General features: G+C 48.4%; 1 protein-coding gene across 1 annotated transcript in view; it reads left to right on the top strand.

Moving 5' to 3' along the window:
- LOC138666314 (uncharacterized) overlaps positions 1-14147 on the top strand; it is a 37209-nt gene extending 23062 nt beyond the window's left edge. The window contains exons 5-7 of the mRNA XM_069754540.1: positions 10161-10216; positions 12143-12309; positions 13626-14147. Of these exons, the coding sequence (XP_069610641.1) occupies positions 10161-10216; positions 12143-12251 (165 nt within the window). The 3' untranslated portion in view covers positions 12252-12309; positions 13626-14147. The remainder of the gene's footprint in view (positions 1-10160; positions 10217-12142; positions 12310-13625) is intronic.
- The last annotated feature ends 6150 nt before the right edge of the window (positions 14148-20297 follow it).

Below are 20297 nucleotides of genomic sequence, written 5' to 3'. Positions count from 1 at the left end.
ATTTCCAACACTCTAAAGTGAGTGTTTTATTTAGTTTTCCAGGACGTCCCCCTGACAGCACTCTGGACATCCTCCTCCTCCTCCTTGCAGGGACAGGAAAAACAACATGAGAGGTTAAAAGGTCCCACTCTGCCCCCTTTCCTTCAGTGTTTTTCCTGTCCCTGCATGGAGGGACACACGAGAGTCAGACGCTTACCGGATCCGGAGGGCTCAGGGGGATCATGAGGCTGGTCCAATATCTTTCCCCCTCTTTGGTAGCCCAGGGCAGAAACTTCCCGAGGGGGAGTCCCCCTGCCCCAGAGACCAGTCGAGCGGACGAGCTCCTGGGTAGAGCCGCTTCCTCCCGGTGGGGGCTCTCGGCTCGGGCGCCATATGGGAGAAGAGGCGCCGGCACCAGGCAGAAGAGGCGCAGGGACCCATGTGTTCCATAAAAGAACATGGAGGGGTCGAAAGAGTTTCCGGAGTTAGCGGCTCAGCGGGCGTTCCACTGTGTGGAACGCGGAAGTAAGTGTTCAGAGTAGCCGAGCGTCAGTTCCGGTGACGTCAGCGGCGTATCCCAGGGAGATCCGGACGTCATTTCTGGTGACGGCGGCAGCATACAGGGTGGAACGCGGAAATACGCATAATAGCCGAGCGGTGAGCACTGTGATATCAGTTCATATCCAGCGTTCCACAGCGTAAGGAGCAGCGGGGCCAAAATTTGATTAAACTTGCGCAGGTCGCGGTTACTCAGTCCAGAGTCCCGAGGTGGGCACAAAGGACTGGAGCAGAGGTTCTGCAATGCCGGAGACAAAGGGTGAGTTGAGCGACGGCTGCTGTGGCCTTTTTTGTCAGAGGATTACACATTTACCCACGCCTGATTATCTTTTAACAGAGGATATGGAAGTCAGGAGTGAGGATGCTGGGGTAAGTGCGCATAGCGCAGATGTACCTACACACACATATGTAGACGCTAAGCAGTACCCACTCTTATGTTTAGGATAAGGATCCCCCAGAGACACCCCTCCCAACGACAAAAAAGCCAGGCAAGACCTCGGCGAAGTGTAGGCGGTGCTCCATATGTCATGTAAAGCTGCCAGAAGCATACAAAAAAGATCTTTGCAACTCCTGTATTTCCAAGGTTGTAAGATATGAACAACTAACATTCTTATCAGAAATGAGGAGTCTAATTCGGGAGGAGATACAAAGTTCGTTAGCTACTATGGCACAGCAGTACCCTTCCAGTCCAGGTCCGAGTCGCAAGAGACCGAGAGTGGACCCAGAACAAAGGGATTCGGATATTTCTTCAAAGGAAGAATCAGACTTTAAAGGGACACTGTCACCTGAATTTGGAGGGAACAATCTTCAGCCATGGAGGCGGGGTTTTTGGGTTTTTGATTCACCCTTTCCTTACCCGCTGGCTGTATGCTGGCTGCAATATTGGATTGAAGTTCATTCTCTGTCCTCCGTAGTACATGCCTGCTCAAGGTGCAATCTTGCCTTGTGCAGGCATGTACTATGGAAGGCAGAGAATGAACTTCAATCCAATATTGCAGCCAGCATACAGCCAGCGGGTAAGGAAAGGGTGAATCAAAAACCCCCGCCTCCATGGCTGAAGATTGTTCCCTCCAAATCCAGGTGACAGTGTCCCTTTAAAAGTTCGGATCAGGAGGAAGGAGAGCTGCCTCTAGAAGAACAGGATCAGGGAAGGAAGTTTCTCTTTCCTGTGGAAGACACGGAAGAGTTAGATCAAGCGGTGAGAAATACGATGCAGATGAAGGAGGAGCCGCGTCCAAAATCCAGACAGGACTTGATGTTTGGGGGTCTTACATCCCAAAGACAGACAGTGTTCCCGGTGAGCGAACACATCCGACTTATGATATTGCAAGAATGGAAGGATGCAGAGCGTAGACTGGTGATGTCCCGAGAATTTAAAGGCTGTCTACCGTTTGACCCAGAGGATATCAAGACATGGGAAGAAATCCCGAAAGTCGATGTACCGGTGGCCAAGGTTACAAAGAAGACAGCCATCCCCTTTGAGGATTCATCAAGCCTCAAAGACGCCATGGACCGCAAGGCAGGTATTCTCTTGCGTCGAGCTTGGGAAACATCGGCAGCTTTGATAAAGGCTAACATAGCTGCTACATCAGTGGCCAGGTCCATGTACTTGTGGATGGGACAGTTAGAAGAACATTTGGTTAATATAATTTCTTCCCTATCCATTATAAAGTCTGCCACTGTCTTCATGGCGGATACTTCAGCTGAATCATTGAGATTTGCAGCTAGAAATAGTTCCTTATCTAATGCAATTCGTAGGGCTATATGGCTTAAATCTTGGTCGGGAGATAATGCATCTAAAAATAAATTATGTGCCATTCCCTATGCAGGATCCAGGGTGTTTGGACAGGCATTAGATGATATTTTAGAGTTTGCATATGATAGTAAAAAAGGTATTCCTGAGGATAAACCTAAGAAATTTCAGCCCTTTTGGAAAAGACCTCCACCTCGCAAACAACCTGACTATAGAGAGCACTGGAGATCCAGTAGAGGGACCTATAAAGGATCCTATGCTCAGAACAGAAGGGGAAGAAATTCACTTTTTGGGTCAAGCTCTAGACCTAGAAGGAAATGACGCCATAGGTATAGGGCGCAGACTCAGTCGTTTTCTGATCAACTGGAGGCAGATCACAAAAAACGCATATGTCCTCAATATAATATCCGAGGGCTACAAAATAGAGCTTATATCTCCCACGCCACAATGGCGTATCTCACCAACATCTGTGGCAAACAATTCGCCAATGTTCTCAGACCTTCAGAAACTTTTCAGATCTCAAGTCATAGTTCGGGTTCCCTCATCGGAAATAGGCACAGGTCACTACTCTTCCCTATTCTCAATCCCAAAACCGTCAGGAGAAACACGCATGATAATAAACCTAAAACCTTTAAATGTATGCTTCAAATACAAAAGGTTCAAAATGGAGTCGATAAGGTCAACCATCCACCTTATAGACAGAAATTCGGTAATCTGCACTCTAGATCTGAAGAGTGCATATTATCAGGTACTAATCCACTCAACTTCTCAGGAGCTTCTGAGGTTTTCGGTAAGATTTCCGGACCAGACCTGCCACCTCCAGTTTCAGTGCCTCCCGTTTGGCCTTGTCTCAGCTCCAAGGATATTCACAAAGCTGGTGGCAGAGGTAGTGGCATACTTAAGAAATCAAGGAATTACAATAATTCCTTATTTAGACGATTTTCTCCTGGTAGCTCGAGCAGAGGAAACTTTACTCCTACACAGAGATCGAGTCATATCGGTGTTGGAACACCTGGGTTGGGTTGTAAATCGAAAAAAGTCAAACCTAAAACCCGAGTCTTGGAAGGTATTCCTGGGAGTTCTTCTGGATTCTACCTCCAGACAATCCTTTCTTCCAAAAGAAAAACGGGAGACAATAAAGAAGATGATCATAGAATTCCTGAGGCATCAGGTTACCATAAGATCAGCCATGAAGATCTTAGGAAAGATGACAGCCTGTATCACTTGTGTCAGGTGGGCCCAAGCTCACTCAAGACTACAACAAAATCAAGTTCTCTCGGTATGGGATCGTCGCCAATCACCTGGCCGTGATCGTTGGTAAGTCGTTGTGTGGTTGCTGGGGAGCTGTCACACAGACAGCTCTCTCCAGCGACCAACGATCAGGGGAACGACTTCGGCATCGTTGAAACTGTCTTCAATGATGCCGAAGTCCCCCTGCAGCACCCGGGTAACCAGGGTAAACATCAGGTTACTAAGTGCAGGGCCGCGTTTAGTAACCCGATATTTACCCTGGTTGCCATTGTAAAAGTAAAAAAAAAAAAAAACACTACATACTCACATTCTGATGTCTGTCACGTCCCCCGCCGGCGTCCACAGGGTTAAAACTGCTTTCGGTAAGAGCGCTGCTAATGCACGCGCTGCTGCCGAGAGCTTCCCTGCACTGACTGTGTCAGCGCCGGCAGTAACAGCGGTGACGTCACCGCTGTGCTCTGCTTTCCGGCCGGCGCTGACACAGTCAGTGCAGGGAAGCTCTCGGCCGGAGCGCGTGCATTAGCAGTGCTCCTGCCGAAAGCAGTTTTAACCCTGTGGACGCCGTGGGACGTGACAGACATCAGAATGTGAGTATGTACTGTTTTTTTTTTTTTAACTTTTACAATGGTACCAGGGTAAATATCAGGTTACTAAGTGCGGCGCTGCGCTTAGTAACCCGATATTTACCCTGGTTACAAGTGAACACATCGCTGGATCGGCGTCACACACGCCGATCCAGCGATGACAGCGGGTGATTAGCGACCAAAAAATGGTCCTGATCATTCCCCAACGATCTCCCAGCAGGGGCCTGATCGTTGGTCGCTGTCACACATAACGAGATCGTTAGCGGGATCATTGCTACGTCACCAAAAGCGTGACGTTGCAACGATATTGTTAACGATATCGTTATGTGTGACTCCAGCTTTAGACCTTGTACTTTTAAGGTGCAGATCTCGGCCCTCTTCACTTTCTTAAGGTACCGTCACACATAACGATTTCTTTAACGATATCATTGCTTTTTGTGATGTAGCAACTATATCGTTAACAAAATCGTTATGTGTGACAGCGACCAACGATCAGGCCCCTGCTGGGAGATTGTTGGTCGCTGCGAATGATCAAGACCTTTTTTTTGGTCGCTGATCACCCGCTGTCATCGCTGAATCGGCGTGTGTGACGCCGATCCAGCGATGTGTTCACTGGTAACCAAGGGTAAATATCGGGTTACTAAGCGCAGGGCCGCGCTTAGTAACCCGATATTTACCCTGGTTACCATTGTAAATTAAAAAAAAAAAAAAAACATTACATACTTACATTCCGGTGTCTCTCACATACCTCGCAGTCAGCTTCCCGCACTGACTGTGAACGCCGGCCGTAACGCCGGCTGTGCTTTATGGCCGGCGCTCACAGTCAGTGCGGGAAGCTGACGGCGAGGGACGTGACAGACACCGGAATGTAAGTATGTAGTGTTTTTTTTTTTTTACATTTACAATGGTAACCAGGGTAAACATCGGGTTACTAAGCGCGGCCCTGCGCTTAGTAACCCGATGTTTACCCTGGTTACCCGGGGACTTCGGCATCGTTGGTTGCTGGAGAGCTGTCAGTGTGACAGCTCTCCAGCGACCACACAACGACTTACCAACTTATGTACTAAATTTCTTTCCCTTTCCGCCACACTTATTCTTATCATGTTGACATACGCCCTAAGAGTTTTGGCTCCCTTACTCCTCACTCTCCTTCGCTATCCTCAAACCCCAGCACCCCCTAACCAAGTAATAATCTCTCCTTCCCTCCTGCCTCCCCACCTGACCTCCTCTGCTGACCTGCTCCTCAACCTCAGATCTCTCCTAATAAAACACAAAACAAGCCGCCCACTCTCCTTCTCCCACCTGCTCTGTCTCTCTCTGCTTCTCCTCACTGCTGGAGACATATCTCCCAATCCTGGTCCCCCACAGATCATACCTCCTACCCCCTCCTATCGCTCCCAACCCAATAAAAACATCCGAAATCTTGCCCACCTCAAATCCGTGCTCATGACGCCCACTCCCCGGCACCCTCTCTCTGGATCACTATGGAATGCCCGCTCCATCTGCAATAAACTCCACATGATTCATGACCTCTTTACCTCTCGTAATCTTTTCTTTCTGGGCATCACCGAAACATGGCTGACACCCTCTGACACAGCGTCCTCTGCTGCACTATGTTACGGAGGCCTCCACTTCACCCACACTCCTCGCCCTGGCAACAAACATGGTGGAGGAGTGGACCTTCTCCTTTCTTCCAACTGTACCTTCAACCCAATCCCACCTCTACCCTCCCTTATCCTCCCCTCTTTTGAAGTCCACTCTGTCCGCATCTACTCCCCCTACAACCTCCAAATTGCCATCATATACCGACCTCCGGGCCCGACCACTGCCTTTATTGACCAATTCTCCACCTGGCTCCTACACTTTCTCTCTGCTGACATTCCCACCATCATCATGGGTGACTTCAGCATCCCCATTGACACCCACCAGTCAGCAGCCTCCAAACTCCTGTCCCTTACTTCATCCTTTGGACTTATTCAGTGGTCCTCCTCAGCCACCCACACAGACGGACACACATTAGACCTGGTCTTCACCCGTTTATGCTCCTTATCTAACTTCACAACCTCCCCTCTCCCTCTATCTGACCACCATCTACTCACTTTCTCATCCCTGTCCTCCTCACCTGTCACCCATGTCCAGCACCATGCGCACCCACGCAGGAACCTCGCACACCTAGACACCAACACACTCTCTGACTCTATCCTACCACTGTCCTCTATATCCTCACTTCACGACACAGACACTGCCACTGCTTTCTACAATGCCACTCTTCCATCAGCTATTGACACGGTCGCCCCTGTCATGCATAGCAGAGTCCGACGAACCAATAGACAACCCTGGCACAATAACATCACTAAAAAGCTTCGGCAAGTATCCAGAATTGCAGAACAGCGTTGGAAGAAAACGCATTCACAAGATGATTTCACTGCACTCAAACAAGCAACACTGGCATTCATATCAGCTCTCACCTCTGCTAAACAGACCTACTTCACAACCCTCGTATCTTCCTTATCCCACAACCCCAAACAGTTGTTCAACACTTTTAACTCCCTCCTCCGCCCATCACTGCCCCCTCCGAGTTCCCTAATTGTTGCCGAGGACTTTGCCACGCACTTAAAAAATAAGATAGACCAAACAAGGCAAGTCTTTGTTGTCCAACCACCTCAACCCCTTTGTATGCCAGACCAATGTCCAAACCCCATAACTTCACTCTCCAAAATCTCTGAAGGGGAGCTTGCTCATCTTCTCTCCAAATCACACTTCACCACTTGTGCACTTGACCCCATCCCATCCCACCTCCTCCCCAACCTCACCACCACACTAATCCCATCCCTAACCCATCTCTTCAACCTTTCACTAACTTCTGGTACCTTCCCTTCTGCCTTCAAACATGCCACAATCTCACCTATCCTCAAAAAGCCATCCCTTGACCCAAGCGCTATGTCCAGCTATCGCCCCATATCTTTGCTCCCATTTGCTTCCAAACTCCTTGAGCAGCATGTCCATGCTGAACTTTCCTCTCACTTTGCATCTAACTCTCTCTTCGACAACCTACAATCTGGTTTCCGTCCCCACCATTCCACTGAGACTGCCCTGACCAAAATTACTAACGACTTACTTACAGCCAAAGCTAACGGACAATTCTCTATACTCCTCCTCCTAGACCTGTCCTCTGCCTTTGACACAGTTGACCACTGCCTCCTACTACAGATCCTCTCTTCTTTTGGTGTCAAAGACGTTGCCCTATCTTGGATCTCCTCATACCTTGCCAACCGCACATTTAGCATTTCCTACTCCCATACTACCTCTTCATCTCGCCCCCTCTCTGTTGGAGTCCCCCAAGGCTCTGTCCTAGGACCTTACTCTTCTCAATCTATACACTCGGCCTGGGACAAATCATAAGGTCCTATGGCTTCCAGTACCATCTATATGCCGATGACACCCATATCTACCTCTCTGGCCCAGATGTCACCTCTGTGCTCTCCAGACTTCCTCAAGCTCAATGTGGACAAATCTGAACTCATTATCTTTCCTTCATCACGCATATCTTCCCTACCTGATCTATCTATCAAAATAAATGAAATCACACTTTCCCCTGTCCCCAAAATCCGCTGCCTTGGAGTAACCCTTGACTCTGCCCTGTCCTTCAAACCGCACATCCAAGCTCTCGCCACCTCCTGTCGCCTCCAGCTCAAAAATATTTCCAGAATCCGTCCTTTCCTCAACCCACACTCTACCAAAATGCTCGTGCATGCCCTAACCATCTCCCGCCTCGACTACTGCAACATACTCCTCTGTGGCCTACCTTCTAACACTCTCGCACCCCTCCAGTCCATCCTTAACTCTGCTGCCCGACTAATTAATCTCTCTCCTCGCTACACTCCTGCTTCACCTCTTTGCAAATCCCTTCACTGGCTCACAATTTCCCAGCGTATCCAGTTTAAACTACTAACACTGACTTACAAAGCCATCCACAACCTTTGTCCTCCGTATATTTCCACACTAATCTCTCAATATCTTCCCTCACGTAATCTCTGGTCCTCCCAAGACCTCCTCCTTTCCTCCATGCTTATTCGCTCCTCACTCAATCGCCTCCAAGACTTCTCCCGAATATCACCCATCCTCTGGAATTCAGTGCCCCAACACATCCGGTTATCCACTACTTTTGGATCCTTCAAAAGAAACCTGAAAACCCACCTCTTCAAAGAAGCTTACAGCCTGTAAAGACCACACGGCCACCTCAACACCATTGGAGCTACTGCAACCCTCGACCTACTGTCTCCTCCCCCATAATCCTGTAGAATTTAAGCCCGCAAGGGCAGGGTCCTCTTCCCTCTGTACCAGTCTGTCATTGTTAGTTTTGTTTACTGTAAGTGATATTTTTATTTTGATGTAACCCCTTCTCATGTACAGCACCATGGAATTAATGGTGCTATATAAATAATAATAAATAATATTAAATAATACCAACGATCACGGCTAGGTCGTATCGCTGGTCGTGATCGTTTAGTGTAACGGTACCTTTACTATCCTTTGGCCTCTCACCCTTGGATAATTAGATTTGTTAAAGCCATTCAGAGATTACGTCCCACTTTTAGACAATTGACTCCCACTTGAGACTTAAGGTACTGTCACACTCAGCGACGCTGCAGCGATATAGACAATGAGCCGACCTAAACTAGATCACTGGAGCGTCGCTGTTTAGGTCGCTGTAGAGACGTCAAACACAGCAACTCCAGAATGATGCAGGAGCGATCCAGTGACGTAACGGCGACTCACTTCTCGTTCTCGCTGGTTGTTAGCTCCATGTAAAACAGCCGGAGTGTACCGATCCGACACACATCTAGGGGCCCTATGCTTGTTGCTGGCGTCGTTGCTATTGATGTCAAACATGACGATACACGCCGACCTGGCGACGAAATAAAGTTCTGGACTTTTAGCTCCGACCAGCGATGGCACAGCGGGATCCAGATCGCTGCTGCGTGTCAAACACAACGAGATCGCTATCCAGATCGCTGCAACGTCATGGATTGTTGTCGTTCTCTTTGCAAAGTTGCTGAGTGTGACGGTACCTTTAAATCTAGTTCTCAGGGCTCTATGTACAAAAACCCTTAAACTCTTGAGGAAGACATGCCTATCTCGGTTCTGACATGGAAAACAGCCTTTTTGGTGGCGATTACAATGGCTAAAAGAGTGGGAGAAATTCAAGCCCTATGTATTAGGGATCCATACCTTCAGATTCGTGACGATCACATAATTTTAAAATTAGATCCATCATTCATCCCTAAAATAGCTTCAGTACAAAACCGAAACCAGGAGATAATTTTACCCTACTTTTGCGAAAACCCCTTTAATGCAAAAGAGCAATCTTTACATTCTCTTGATGTCAGACAAGCAGTGTTAGACTATCTAGAGGCCACTAGTACCTGGAGAAAAGATCCTAACCTATTTATCCTTTTTGGTGGAAAGAATAGGGGTAAAAAAGCTTCCAAAACCTCTATAGCTAGATGTATCACAACGGTAATTGCTAAAGTCTACTCATCAGAAGGGGTAGATTGTCCAGCAGGAATTAAAGCTCATTCTACTAGGGCCATGTCAGCATCATGGGCTGAACGAGCAGGAGCGTCCTTAGAACAAATATGTATGGCCGCAACTTGGGCCAGGGTGAATACATTTTGTAAACATTATAAACTTGACCTATTAGCAGCCCAGCAAACGTCATTTGGGAGAAAGGTTCTCCAAGCAGTTGTCCCACCCTAAAGGAGTTTTCTTTCGTATTCTCCAGAGTGCTGTCAGGGGGACGTCCTGGAAAATGGGTATTATACCTACCGATAATTCGGTTTCCAGGAGTCCATCCTGACAGCACCGTTACTTTCCCCCCCTATGTATACTATGTCATATGCTGTAATATGATTTGGTTAATAAAAAAATTCAAATGGTATCTATCCATGATGTGGTACTTGTCAAAACACTGAAGGAAAGGGGGCGGAGTGGGACCTTTTAACCTCTCGTGGTGTTTTTCCTGTCCCTGCAAGGAGGAGGAAGACGTCCAGAGTGCTGTCAGGATGGACTCCTGGAAACCGAATTATCGGTAGGTAAAATACCCATTTTTTTTCACTCTATAAGAGGTGACGGTATTTAATCTAAATAGTAGTTGCTTTGTACTAATCCTGGGCGGTTCCTTTTTTTTTACTCTGAAACACAAACTGAGGAGGCAAGGGAACCCCCCCCCCCTTTTAACCTGTAGGTTGCTGGTGTGGGGGGCTCTGGAGGCACATAGTAATAAGTGGTCTGCCTTGTAGTGTTGTGGGGCCTTTGAAGGCACATAGTGATCAGCGGTCTGCCTTGTAGTGGTGTGGGGGGCACTGGAGGTACATAGTGATCAGTTATCTGTCTGTTAGTGGTGTAGGGGGCATTGGAGGCACATAGTGATCAGTTGTCTGCCTGGTACTGGTGTGGGGGGCATTGGAGGCACATAGTGATCAGTGGTCTGCCTGGTACTGGTGTGGGGGTTCTGGAGGCAGATAGTAATCAGTGATCTGCCTGGTACTGGTGTTGGGGGCTCTGGAGACACAAAATGATCAGTGATCTGCCTGGTAGTGGTGGGGGGCTCTGGAGGCACATAATGATCAGTGGTCTGCCTGGTAGTAGTGTGGGGGGCTCTGGAAGCACATAGTGATCAGTGGTCTGCCTGGTAGTGGTGTGGGGGGCTCTGGAGGCACATAGTGATCAGTGGTCTGCCTGGTAGTGGTGTGTGGGGCTCTGGAGGCTCATAGTGATCAGTAGTCTGCCTGGTAGTGGTGTGGGGGGGCTCTGGACGCACATAGTGATCAGTCATGTGCTTGGTAGTGGTGTGGGGGGCTCTGGAGGCACATAGTGATCAGTGATCTGCCTGGTAGTGGTGTGGGGGCTCTGAATACACATAGTGATCAGTGGTCTGCCTGGTAGTGGTGTGGGGGGCTCTGGAGGCACATAGTGATCAGTTGTCTGCCTGGTAGTGGTGTGGGGGGCTCTGTAGGCACATAGTGATCAGTGGTCTGCCTGGTAGTGGTGTGGGGGGCTCTGGAGGCACATAGTGATCAGTGATCTGCCTGGTAGCGGTGTGGGGGGCTCTGAAGACACATAGTGATTAATGGTCTGTCTGGTAGTGGTGTGGGGGCTCTGGAGGTACATAGTGATCAGTGGTCTGCCTGGTAGTGGTGTGGGGGGCTCTGGAGGCACATAGTTATCAGTGGTCTGCCTGGTAGTGGTGTGGGGGGCTCTGGAGGAGGCACATAATGATCAGTTGTCTGCCTGGTAGTGGTGTGGGGGGCTCTGGAGGCACATAGTGATCAGTGGTCTGCCTGGTAGTGGTGTGGGGGGCTCTGGAGGAGGCACATAATGATCAGTTGTCTGCCTGGTAGTGGTGTGGGGGGCTCTGGAGGCACATAGTGATCAGTGGTCTGCCTGGTAGTGGTGTGGGGGGCTCTGGAGGCACATAGTGATCAGTGGTCTGCCTGGTAATGGTGTGGGGGGCTCTGGAGGCACATAGTAATCAGTGGTCTGCTTGCTAGTGGTGTGAGGGGCTCTGGAGGCACATAGTGATCAGTGGTCTGCCTGGTAGTGGTGTGGGGGGCTTTGGAGGCACATAGTGATCAGTTGTCTGACTGGTAGTGGTGTGGGGGGCTCTGGAGGCACATAGTGATCAGTGGTCTGCTTGGTAGAGGTGTGGGGGGCTCTGGAGGCACATAGTGATCAGTGGTCTGCTTGCTAGTGGTGTGAGGGGCTCTGGAGGCACATAGTGATCAGTGGTCTGCCTGGTAGTGGTGTGAGGGCTGCGGAGGCCCAAAGTCATCAGTGGTCTGCCTGGTAGTGGTGTGGGGGGCTCTGGAGGCACATGGTTATTGGTGGTCACATGTGTGGAGCAGCTTAAGCTGGAGATGGTTTCTTACATTTATGTGATTTGCTGGCTGGTACTTTGTGGCCGGGGCCCTGTAGAGCTGTGGCCCCGTGTTGATGCTTTGTTCTCTTCTTGCAGTGTGACAGCAGCGTCTCCATCATTATCAGACAGTACTGGACCCTCCTGCAGAATCCCGTACCTCTCATCTGCTACCAAGACATCTCGGAGACTGGAGGATGCAGAATAGCCATGAAGATCTGAGACAATTACAGGGTGCAGGGTCCTGAGCTTCGTCTTTCTGGAAGGTGAGGTCACTTTGGCTGTTCGTTATTTTGGGGACGTCCAGAGACAAAGGTCTTGGAGACCGCTATTACGGCAGGATGGTTGGCAGGATGGTTGTATCATTGAGCAGAGTCCACCGCTCCAAGCCAAACCCCACAGTCAGAAAGAGGGGTCAAAACCTCAAATATCCACCAAAAACTGGCAACGCCCCAAATCAATGTATTAGATATTTTACTGCTGTGAGCCCCTCAGGATCCTCAACTCCCTAATTATAGACAAGACCCTGCAAATGCCATCATTGACGGACAAAACTGCCGAATACTTCACCCCCTTCCATTGAGCGATGGCTCCCGCACATTGGTCCCTCTGCATTATGGAGGCCGTGTGGACGTGGAATTAGGAATGACCCATCCTGTGTCATATTAGAGGTAGAAGCTGTTTGATTGACAGTGGTGAATTATAATATGGCCTCCTGTCACCTCTCCTGCCCATATTATGCTCTGCCATTGGGTGCCATGCTCTGCACAACTCTCTGGGGTGACATGCCCTGCAGGGATCTCTGTGGGGTGACATGCTCTGGTGGGATCTCTGTTGGGTGCCATGTTGTGCAGAGGTCTCTGTGGGGTGCCATGCTCCGCAGGGATCTCTGTGGGGTGCCATGCTCTGCAGGGATCTCTGTGGGGTGCCATGCTCTGCAGGGATCTCTGTGGGGTGCCATGCTCTGCAGGGAGCTCTGTTGGGTGCCATGCTGTGCAGGGATCTCTGTGGGGTGCCATGCTCTGCAGGGATCTCTGTGGGGTGCCATGCTCTGCAGGGATCTCTGTGGCATGCCATTCTCTGTAGGGATCTCTGTGGGGTGCCATGCTCTGCAGGGATCTCTGTGGGGTGCCATGCTGTACAGGGATCTCTGTGGGGTGCCGTGCTCTGCAGGGATCTCTGTGGGGTGCCGTGCTCTGCAGGGATCTCTGTGGGGAGACATGCTCTGTAGGGATCTCTGTGGGGTGACATGCACTGTAGGGATCTCTGTGGGGTGACATGCTCTGTAGGGATCTCTGTGGGGTGACATGTTCTGCAGGGATCTCTGTGGGGTGACATGCTCTGTAGGGATCTCTGTGGGGTGCCATGCTGTGCAGGGATCTCTGTGGGGTGCCATGCTCTGCAGGGATCTCTGTGGGGAGCCATGCTGTACAGGGATCTCTGTGGGGTGCCATGCTCTGCAGAGATCTCTGTGGGGTGACATGCTCTGTAGGGATCTCTGTGGGGTGCCATGCTCTGCACAGCTCTCTGGGGTGTGACGTTTTGCAGATTAATAGTTGACCTGTTTCTTCTCTCTTTGTAGTGGGTCTGGAGGTCCGCAGAGCTGTCTGGAGGTCAGCAGAGCCCTCTGGTGCAGATTTTTACCCGTCTTCTTGCTTCCCTGCCCTCGTTCTGTCGTTTTCCTTGGTAATATTAAGGCGCGGCTCGGGGATCAGTTAGTCCATAGGATTTTCGGTTGTGATTGTTGCTGCGTTGTGGGGCTTATCTCATCCAGTCTCTGGTTTCCACCAGTGTGGCGCTCACATGGCGAGGCTGGTACTGGCTGATGGGCATAAGCTGGCGCCCTGACATCTCCTCACTGACGTGACCACATCCTGGAGCAGCTCCTGACGTTCTCCCCGTCCCGCACTGAGCATTCTGGACATTGACTTTCTGTATAAGAAATACTATTTTTATCTAATATGTAAAGTATTATAAATCCGAGTTTCTTCTCTCCCGTCCACTTGTAATTGTGAATAAAGTTCTGTTAGTGACCCCTGATCCCCCCCGGACCTTTGCTTCATACTTATTCATTCTCCTGTAAAATAAATTCTTCTAAATCTTTTCATTTTGATTTTTTCAATATCTCTGCTGCCGTCAGTGATCAGGAACATTGATTGCATTTAATAAAAATATAAAAAAATCAGCTGAGTGTTTGTTACAATATATCAGTCTGATGTACAATAACAAATGATATTGTGTTAGCCAGAAAAAACGATGTGAATGCTTTCCTGCCCAACGATGACAAAGTATTCTCGGAGTGATACCTTTATCGGAGAACCAGAACATAAGATATATTTGCAGCTTTCAGAGCACCACGGCTCCTTCTTCAGGCAGATTAGAAATGATCAATAAGACAAAGGCACAACATTTAGGAGACATTACAGGACATTTGTTCATGAGGTGGGAGGGGTGATGCCTCCTAAAGAGAAGCCAAGGAAATCAGATTAGGCATTTTCTTACAAATGCAGAGACAGTGGGAATGATGTTCTTAAGGTACCGTCACACTTAGCGACGCTGCAGCGATACCGACAACGCTCCGGATCGCTGCAGCGTCGCTGTTTGGTCGCTGGAGAGCTGTCACACAGACAGCTCTCCAGCGACCAACGATCCCGAGGTCCCCGGTAACCAGGGTAAACATCGGGTAACTAAGCGCAGGGCCGCGCTTAGTAACCCGATGTTTACCCTGGTTACCAGCGTAAAAAAACAAACAGTACATACTTACATTCAGCTGTCTGTCCCTTGCCGTCTGGTTCCTGCACTGACTGCTGGCCGTAAAGTGAAAGTGAAAGCACAGCACAGCGGTGAGTCACACAGCGGTGACTCACCGCTGTGGCTGTGCTCTGCTTTCACTTTACGGCCAGCAGTCAGTGCAGGAACCAGACGGCAAGGGACAGACAGCTGAATGTAAGTATGTACTGTTTGTTTTTTTACGCTGGTAACCAGGGTAAACATCGGGTTACTAAGCGCGGTCCTGCGCTTAGTTACCCGATGTTTACCCTGGTTACCAGTGAAGACATCGCTGAATCGGTGTCACACACGCCGATTCAGCGATGTCTACGGGGAGTCCAGCGACGAAATAAAGTTCTGGACTTTCTTCCCCGACCAGCGATCTCCCAGCAGGGGCCTGATCGCTGCTGCCTGTCACACTGGACGATATCGCTAGCGAGGACGCTGCAACATCACGGATCGCTAGCGATATCGTCTAGTGTGACAGTACCTTTAGTTATCTGGAGTCCGTCTGGTGGAGGTGTGAGTTGTCCATGTGGTGAGTCCTAAATCCAGGTGTTAAATTGAGTCCTAGTGTCAAAGATTTGAACATCTTTATCAGTGTGAAATCCCATTTTTCTCTCTCTGTCGTCCTTAAAATGACCTTTAAGAATTAAGACTGATAAATCCATCATACAGTGTCCAGTTCTAGAGAAATGTTGTGTCCAGTTCATTCCCGATTGTGTGTCGGTGCAGATTCATCCTTGTTTGTGGTTTTTCATGGTTTCGCCAATATAGATCCCTCTGGGGCACCTTGTACTTTGTATCGTGTACATGAGAAGAAATCCGTGACCTTATTGTCCTGATTTGTGTTTGATATGCAGACAGTATTTGTGGGTGATGAAACAATAAAAAAATGTAAAACTTGTATCCACAGATCACATCAGTGACGGACACATTCCAAAGAGAGGACACTTCTGACAAGGAGATTCCTTAAGTTAAGGGGCTGTTTGTAGGAGAGAAGTGTTTGTTCTGGGAATATATCTTTCAGTCGGCGGTCTCTGTGGAATATGAGTTGGAGATCAGTCCATCTTTCCTTAGGATGCTCATGTGGGGGGTTGTATGTGACCACAAGAGGTTCCCTGTTGTTATCCTCTCTGTTTGTAATCCAGGAGGCTGCTTCTTGGGATCCTTATAGCTCAGTGGATCTGTTCATATATGACCATTGGATGGGATCCTTCTAGGACTGTATTCCTCAGCGATAGCAGCTGTAGTTCCCTGTCTTTATTGTCTGAACAGATACAAATGTACCTCAGAGCCTGACTATAGATGATGGATATTTTTGTCCTGTGGGCTTGATGTTTGTATGGCGTTGTCCTTGATGTATATGGTCGGGTCCAGAAAATGTATTTGGATCTTAGAGAAATTGAGGATGAGCTTGATGGTTGGATGGGACTTGTTGAAGTTATCATAGAAGGTCAGCAGATCATGAGCCTATTCAGATTATTAGAAGATCATCAATGTAGCGGAAGTATTCTAGAGGTTTAATAAAGCAAGATCATAATTTCCTCCTCTAGATTGGCTATAAATAGGGTCACACATTGTGGGGACATTTTCCTGTCCATACACTGCTGATATAAATTGTTCCCAAAGGAAAAATAGTTGTGATGAAGCACAAACCTGATAAATGTATCAGTTTGGATGTTCTGTCTCTGCCATAAAATATTGTTACCCTGATTATCTGTTTGCATAATTGCAGGTTTCTCAGTATGGATATATTTATACCTTTATTTGTTTGTGATGCTTTGGCTCCCTCTATCGGTCAGAGTTATGTTGGCAGTTCCATTCTTCTCTGTTTGTATTATCCATGTCTGATTCTCCTCCTTATTTGCAATGCATTATGGTAGCTCAGCCTCCATTTCTCTCCATTTTTCCTTTCACTTTCTTCAGTTTGCCTTCAAGGAAAGACGCTTCACTTCATCCCCCTTGCGATTGCATTGCCGGTATGTCTTTATGCTTTCTGTAGATATTTCTGCTCCATATTAGCCTAGCCTAGCCAGTTGTACTCCCAGTTCAGTTACTAGCTTTCTAAATGTTATGCATAATGTATATCATGTGTATTATGTATCTGTTCTATGCCATGCACTGATTCTATGTATATCATTGTTCACAGTTTCACCGCATCAATATACCACTACGTTTAATAAAGCACAGACTCAACCACAGTCTCCTTATTGGACCCCGGTATAGCGGTTTAGCTGACTGTATAGCTACGTATGAGCCTGCCTCAGCTAGTGAGGACAGAACAGTGAAACGGCAGCCATCCAACTAGTGGGATTCAAGTCACCGGCTACTCAGAGACTAAATACAGCTACAGCAATCTCTGCACAGCCAAGCACTTTCCCAAGACACCATGTCTCACAAATCGCATAGGACAAGATCTGTTACTTCCGTCTCCTCAAAGACAACATCCATCAGCAGCGCTGTCACCATTGCCCGCGCAAATGCTGAAGCCGCCAAAATACGAGCGAGCTTTGCTGACCAAGAGATGCAACTTAAATTAGAAAAAGCACGCCTAGATGACGAAGAGAGAAGGTCATGCTTAGAGAAAGCACGCATAGATCATGAGAGCCGACCAAGAGAGAAGGTCGCAGTTAGAGAAAGCACGCATAGATCATGAGAGAGCCGACGAAGAGAGAAGGTCGCAGTTAGAGAAAGCACGCATAGAACATGAGAGAGCCGACCAAGAGAGAAGGACGCAGTTAGAGAAGGCACGTGTGGATGCCGCCTTAGAAAGCCTAGCAGCAAAAAGGGAAGCTGCCGTCACCCTCGCCGAAGCAGAATCGCTAGAAGCCGCGCAAAATCCCAAGCTGCATAGCCAAAGCAGTACGTCGAGTCTGGAGTTTCCACTGCAAGACTCACCACAACGCACATCTCAGTATGTTAATGAACTTCCTGATCCAAACTATAACCCTCAACCAGTACCAAAACCAGAATACGACACCTCCAGCGAAGTGAGCGAGAGTCGTCACGAGGCTCAGGACAGAAACAAACTTGAAAATGTGAGGCAAAACAACTCTGCTAATGACTACCTTGCCCCTCATCAGGTAACCAACGTGGATCACCCTGCTGACACACCGTGCATCAGGCCGAAGCAATACGACACCGGCTGGCGCCACCATGAGGACACTAACAGGTACGAACGCACCTCACATCACTATCAGGGCGACCCATCACCAGTATACTCTGCTGACAACCGGTTCACGACAGAATTTGCCAAGTTCTTCACACGACGTGAACTGGTTGCCAAGGGACTCATGAAATTCACTGACCGAGCTGAAGGTTACAGAGCTTGGAAAGCTTCCTTCCAAAATGTCATTAGAGACTTGGGGCTACAACACAGGGAAGAGATAGACCTGTTAGTCAAATACCTGGGAGAAGAGTCAGTCAAACACGCAGTAAGGATCAGAGACATTAATATAAACCGCCCTGAGACTGGCCTCAAAGAGATCTGGAAAAGGCTGGATGAGTGTTATGGCTCAGCAGAAGTAATAGAAAGAGCCTTGTTCAAAAGAATCGATGACTTTCCTAAAATATCTAACAAAGGTCTCCAGAAACTTAGAGAGCTAAGCGACCTGCTAAAGGAAGTCCAAGTTGCCAAATACGAGGATGACCTACAGGGACTTGCATTTCTCGACACAGCCAGAGGTGTTAACCCTATAGTCCAGAAGTTGCCCTACAATCTACAGGAGAGGTGGCTCACACATGGTTCCACGTACAAATACAAACACAGCGTTCCATTCCCTCCCTTCTCCGTTTTTGTAGACTTCATTCACCAACAAGCGAGAATTAGAAACGATCCCAGCTTTGACTTTGCAATACCATATGCCACACCATCACCACCCGCAAATCCACGCAGAACATCTGTGGCAGTACACAAGACTTATGTTTCTCCTCCAGATTCTAATTACAGGTCTGCTGGCTGCTCCCAATCAGAGACAAAGGTGCAGGACCCTGACAAGCAGTGCCCACTTCATCAGAAGCCTCATCCTCTCCTGAAATGCAGAGCCTTCAGAGGAAAATCTATGCCAGATCGCAGAAGCTTCCTGAAAGAAAACGGTATCTGCTACAAGTGCTGCTCGTCCACAGCTCATCTCGCCAAGGACTGCAAGGTCAGTGTAAAATGCACAGAATGTGGCACAACAGATCATAACACCGCTCTACACCCTGGCCCAGCTCCATGGAGTACACAAAACACGCCAGCTGACAGTGAGCATGGCGGGGAGGAAAGGAGCACTGATACAGCTACGCCAGAGATCACTTCACAATGTACCGAGGTCTGCAAAGGGACAATAGACAGTAGGTCCTGTTCAAAAATATGCCTCGTCAAAGTATACCCGAAGGGCCATAGAGACCAAGCTGTAAGACTGTATGCTATCTTGGATGATCAAAGTAATCGATCCTTGGCTAGATCAACGTTCTTTGACCTATTCAACATCAAAGGGCCAAGCACTCCCTACTCCTTAAAGACGTGTGCAGGTACTGTGACAACAGCAGGCAGGAAAGCTACTGACTACCAGATCGAGTCTTTAGATGGACAATTCTGCCTACCGCTACCTACGATCATCGAATGTAACCAGATCCCAGACAACAGATCTGAAATCCCTACGCCAGATGTAGCAATCCATCACGCTCACTTAAAACGAATAGCACACCTTATACCAGAACTCGACCATCAGGCCCAGATAATTCTGCTGTTGGGGAGAGATATCCTGCAGGTTCATAAAGTGAGACGTCATATCAATGGACTCCACAATGCTCCCTATGCCCAAAGGCTAGATCTAGGATGGGTCATAATTGGCAACGTATGCTTGGGACGCATGCACGCCCCATCTTCTGTGACAAGCATGCTGACAAATACATTGGAGAAAGGACGTCCATCTCTGTTTCAACCTTGTAACAATGAGTTCCATGTCAGGGAACTGCCACACAGCATCCAACTACCCAACCATCTAATAGACTTTACTCACCACAGCAGTATAGTGTCGGGAAGCTATGAGGATCAGTTAGGGTGCACAGTCTTCCAGAGAACTAAGCAGGACAACCAAGTGGCAATGTCGGTAGAGGACAAGTTGTTCTTAGAGGTAATGGACAAGGGACTCGTTAAAGATGAGACCAACAGCTGGGTCGCACCTCTTCCCTTCAAAACCCACAGACCACGTCTACCGAACAACAGAAATCAGGCATTACAACGTTTCTCCTCTCTCAAACGTAATCTGCAAAATAAACCAGAGATGAAAGATCACTTTTTCTCCTTCATGTCAAAGATTTTTGAAAACTGTCACGCAGAACTAGCTCCCACTCTCAAAGACTCTGAAGAATGCTGGTTCCTACCCATGTTCGGAGTATACCACCCTAAGAAACCAGGCCAGATCAGAGTCGTGTTTGATTCCAGTGCTAAATTTAATGATGTCTCCCTGAATGACGTTCTACTGACAGGACCAGA

Source organism: Ranitomeya imitator, chromosome 2, assembly GCF_032444005.1.
Source record: "Ranitomeya imitator isolate aRanImi1 chromosome 2, aRanImi1.pri, whole genome shotgun sequence".
Classification (NCBI taxonomy): Eukaryota; Metazoa; Chordata; class Amphibia; order Anura; family Dendrobatidae; genus Ranitomeya; species Ranitomeya imitator.
The sequence above is the reverse complement of the archived record's forward strand: the minus strand, read 5'-3'. Positions and strand labels throughout refer to the sequence as shown.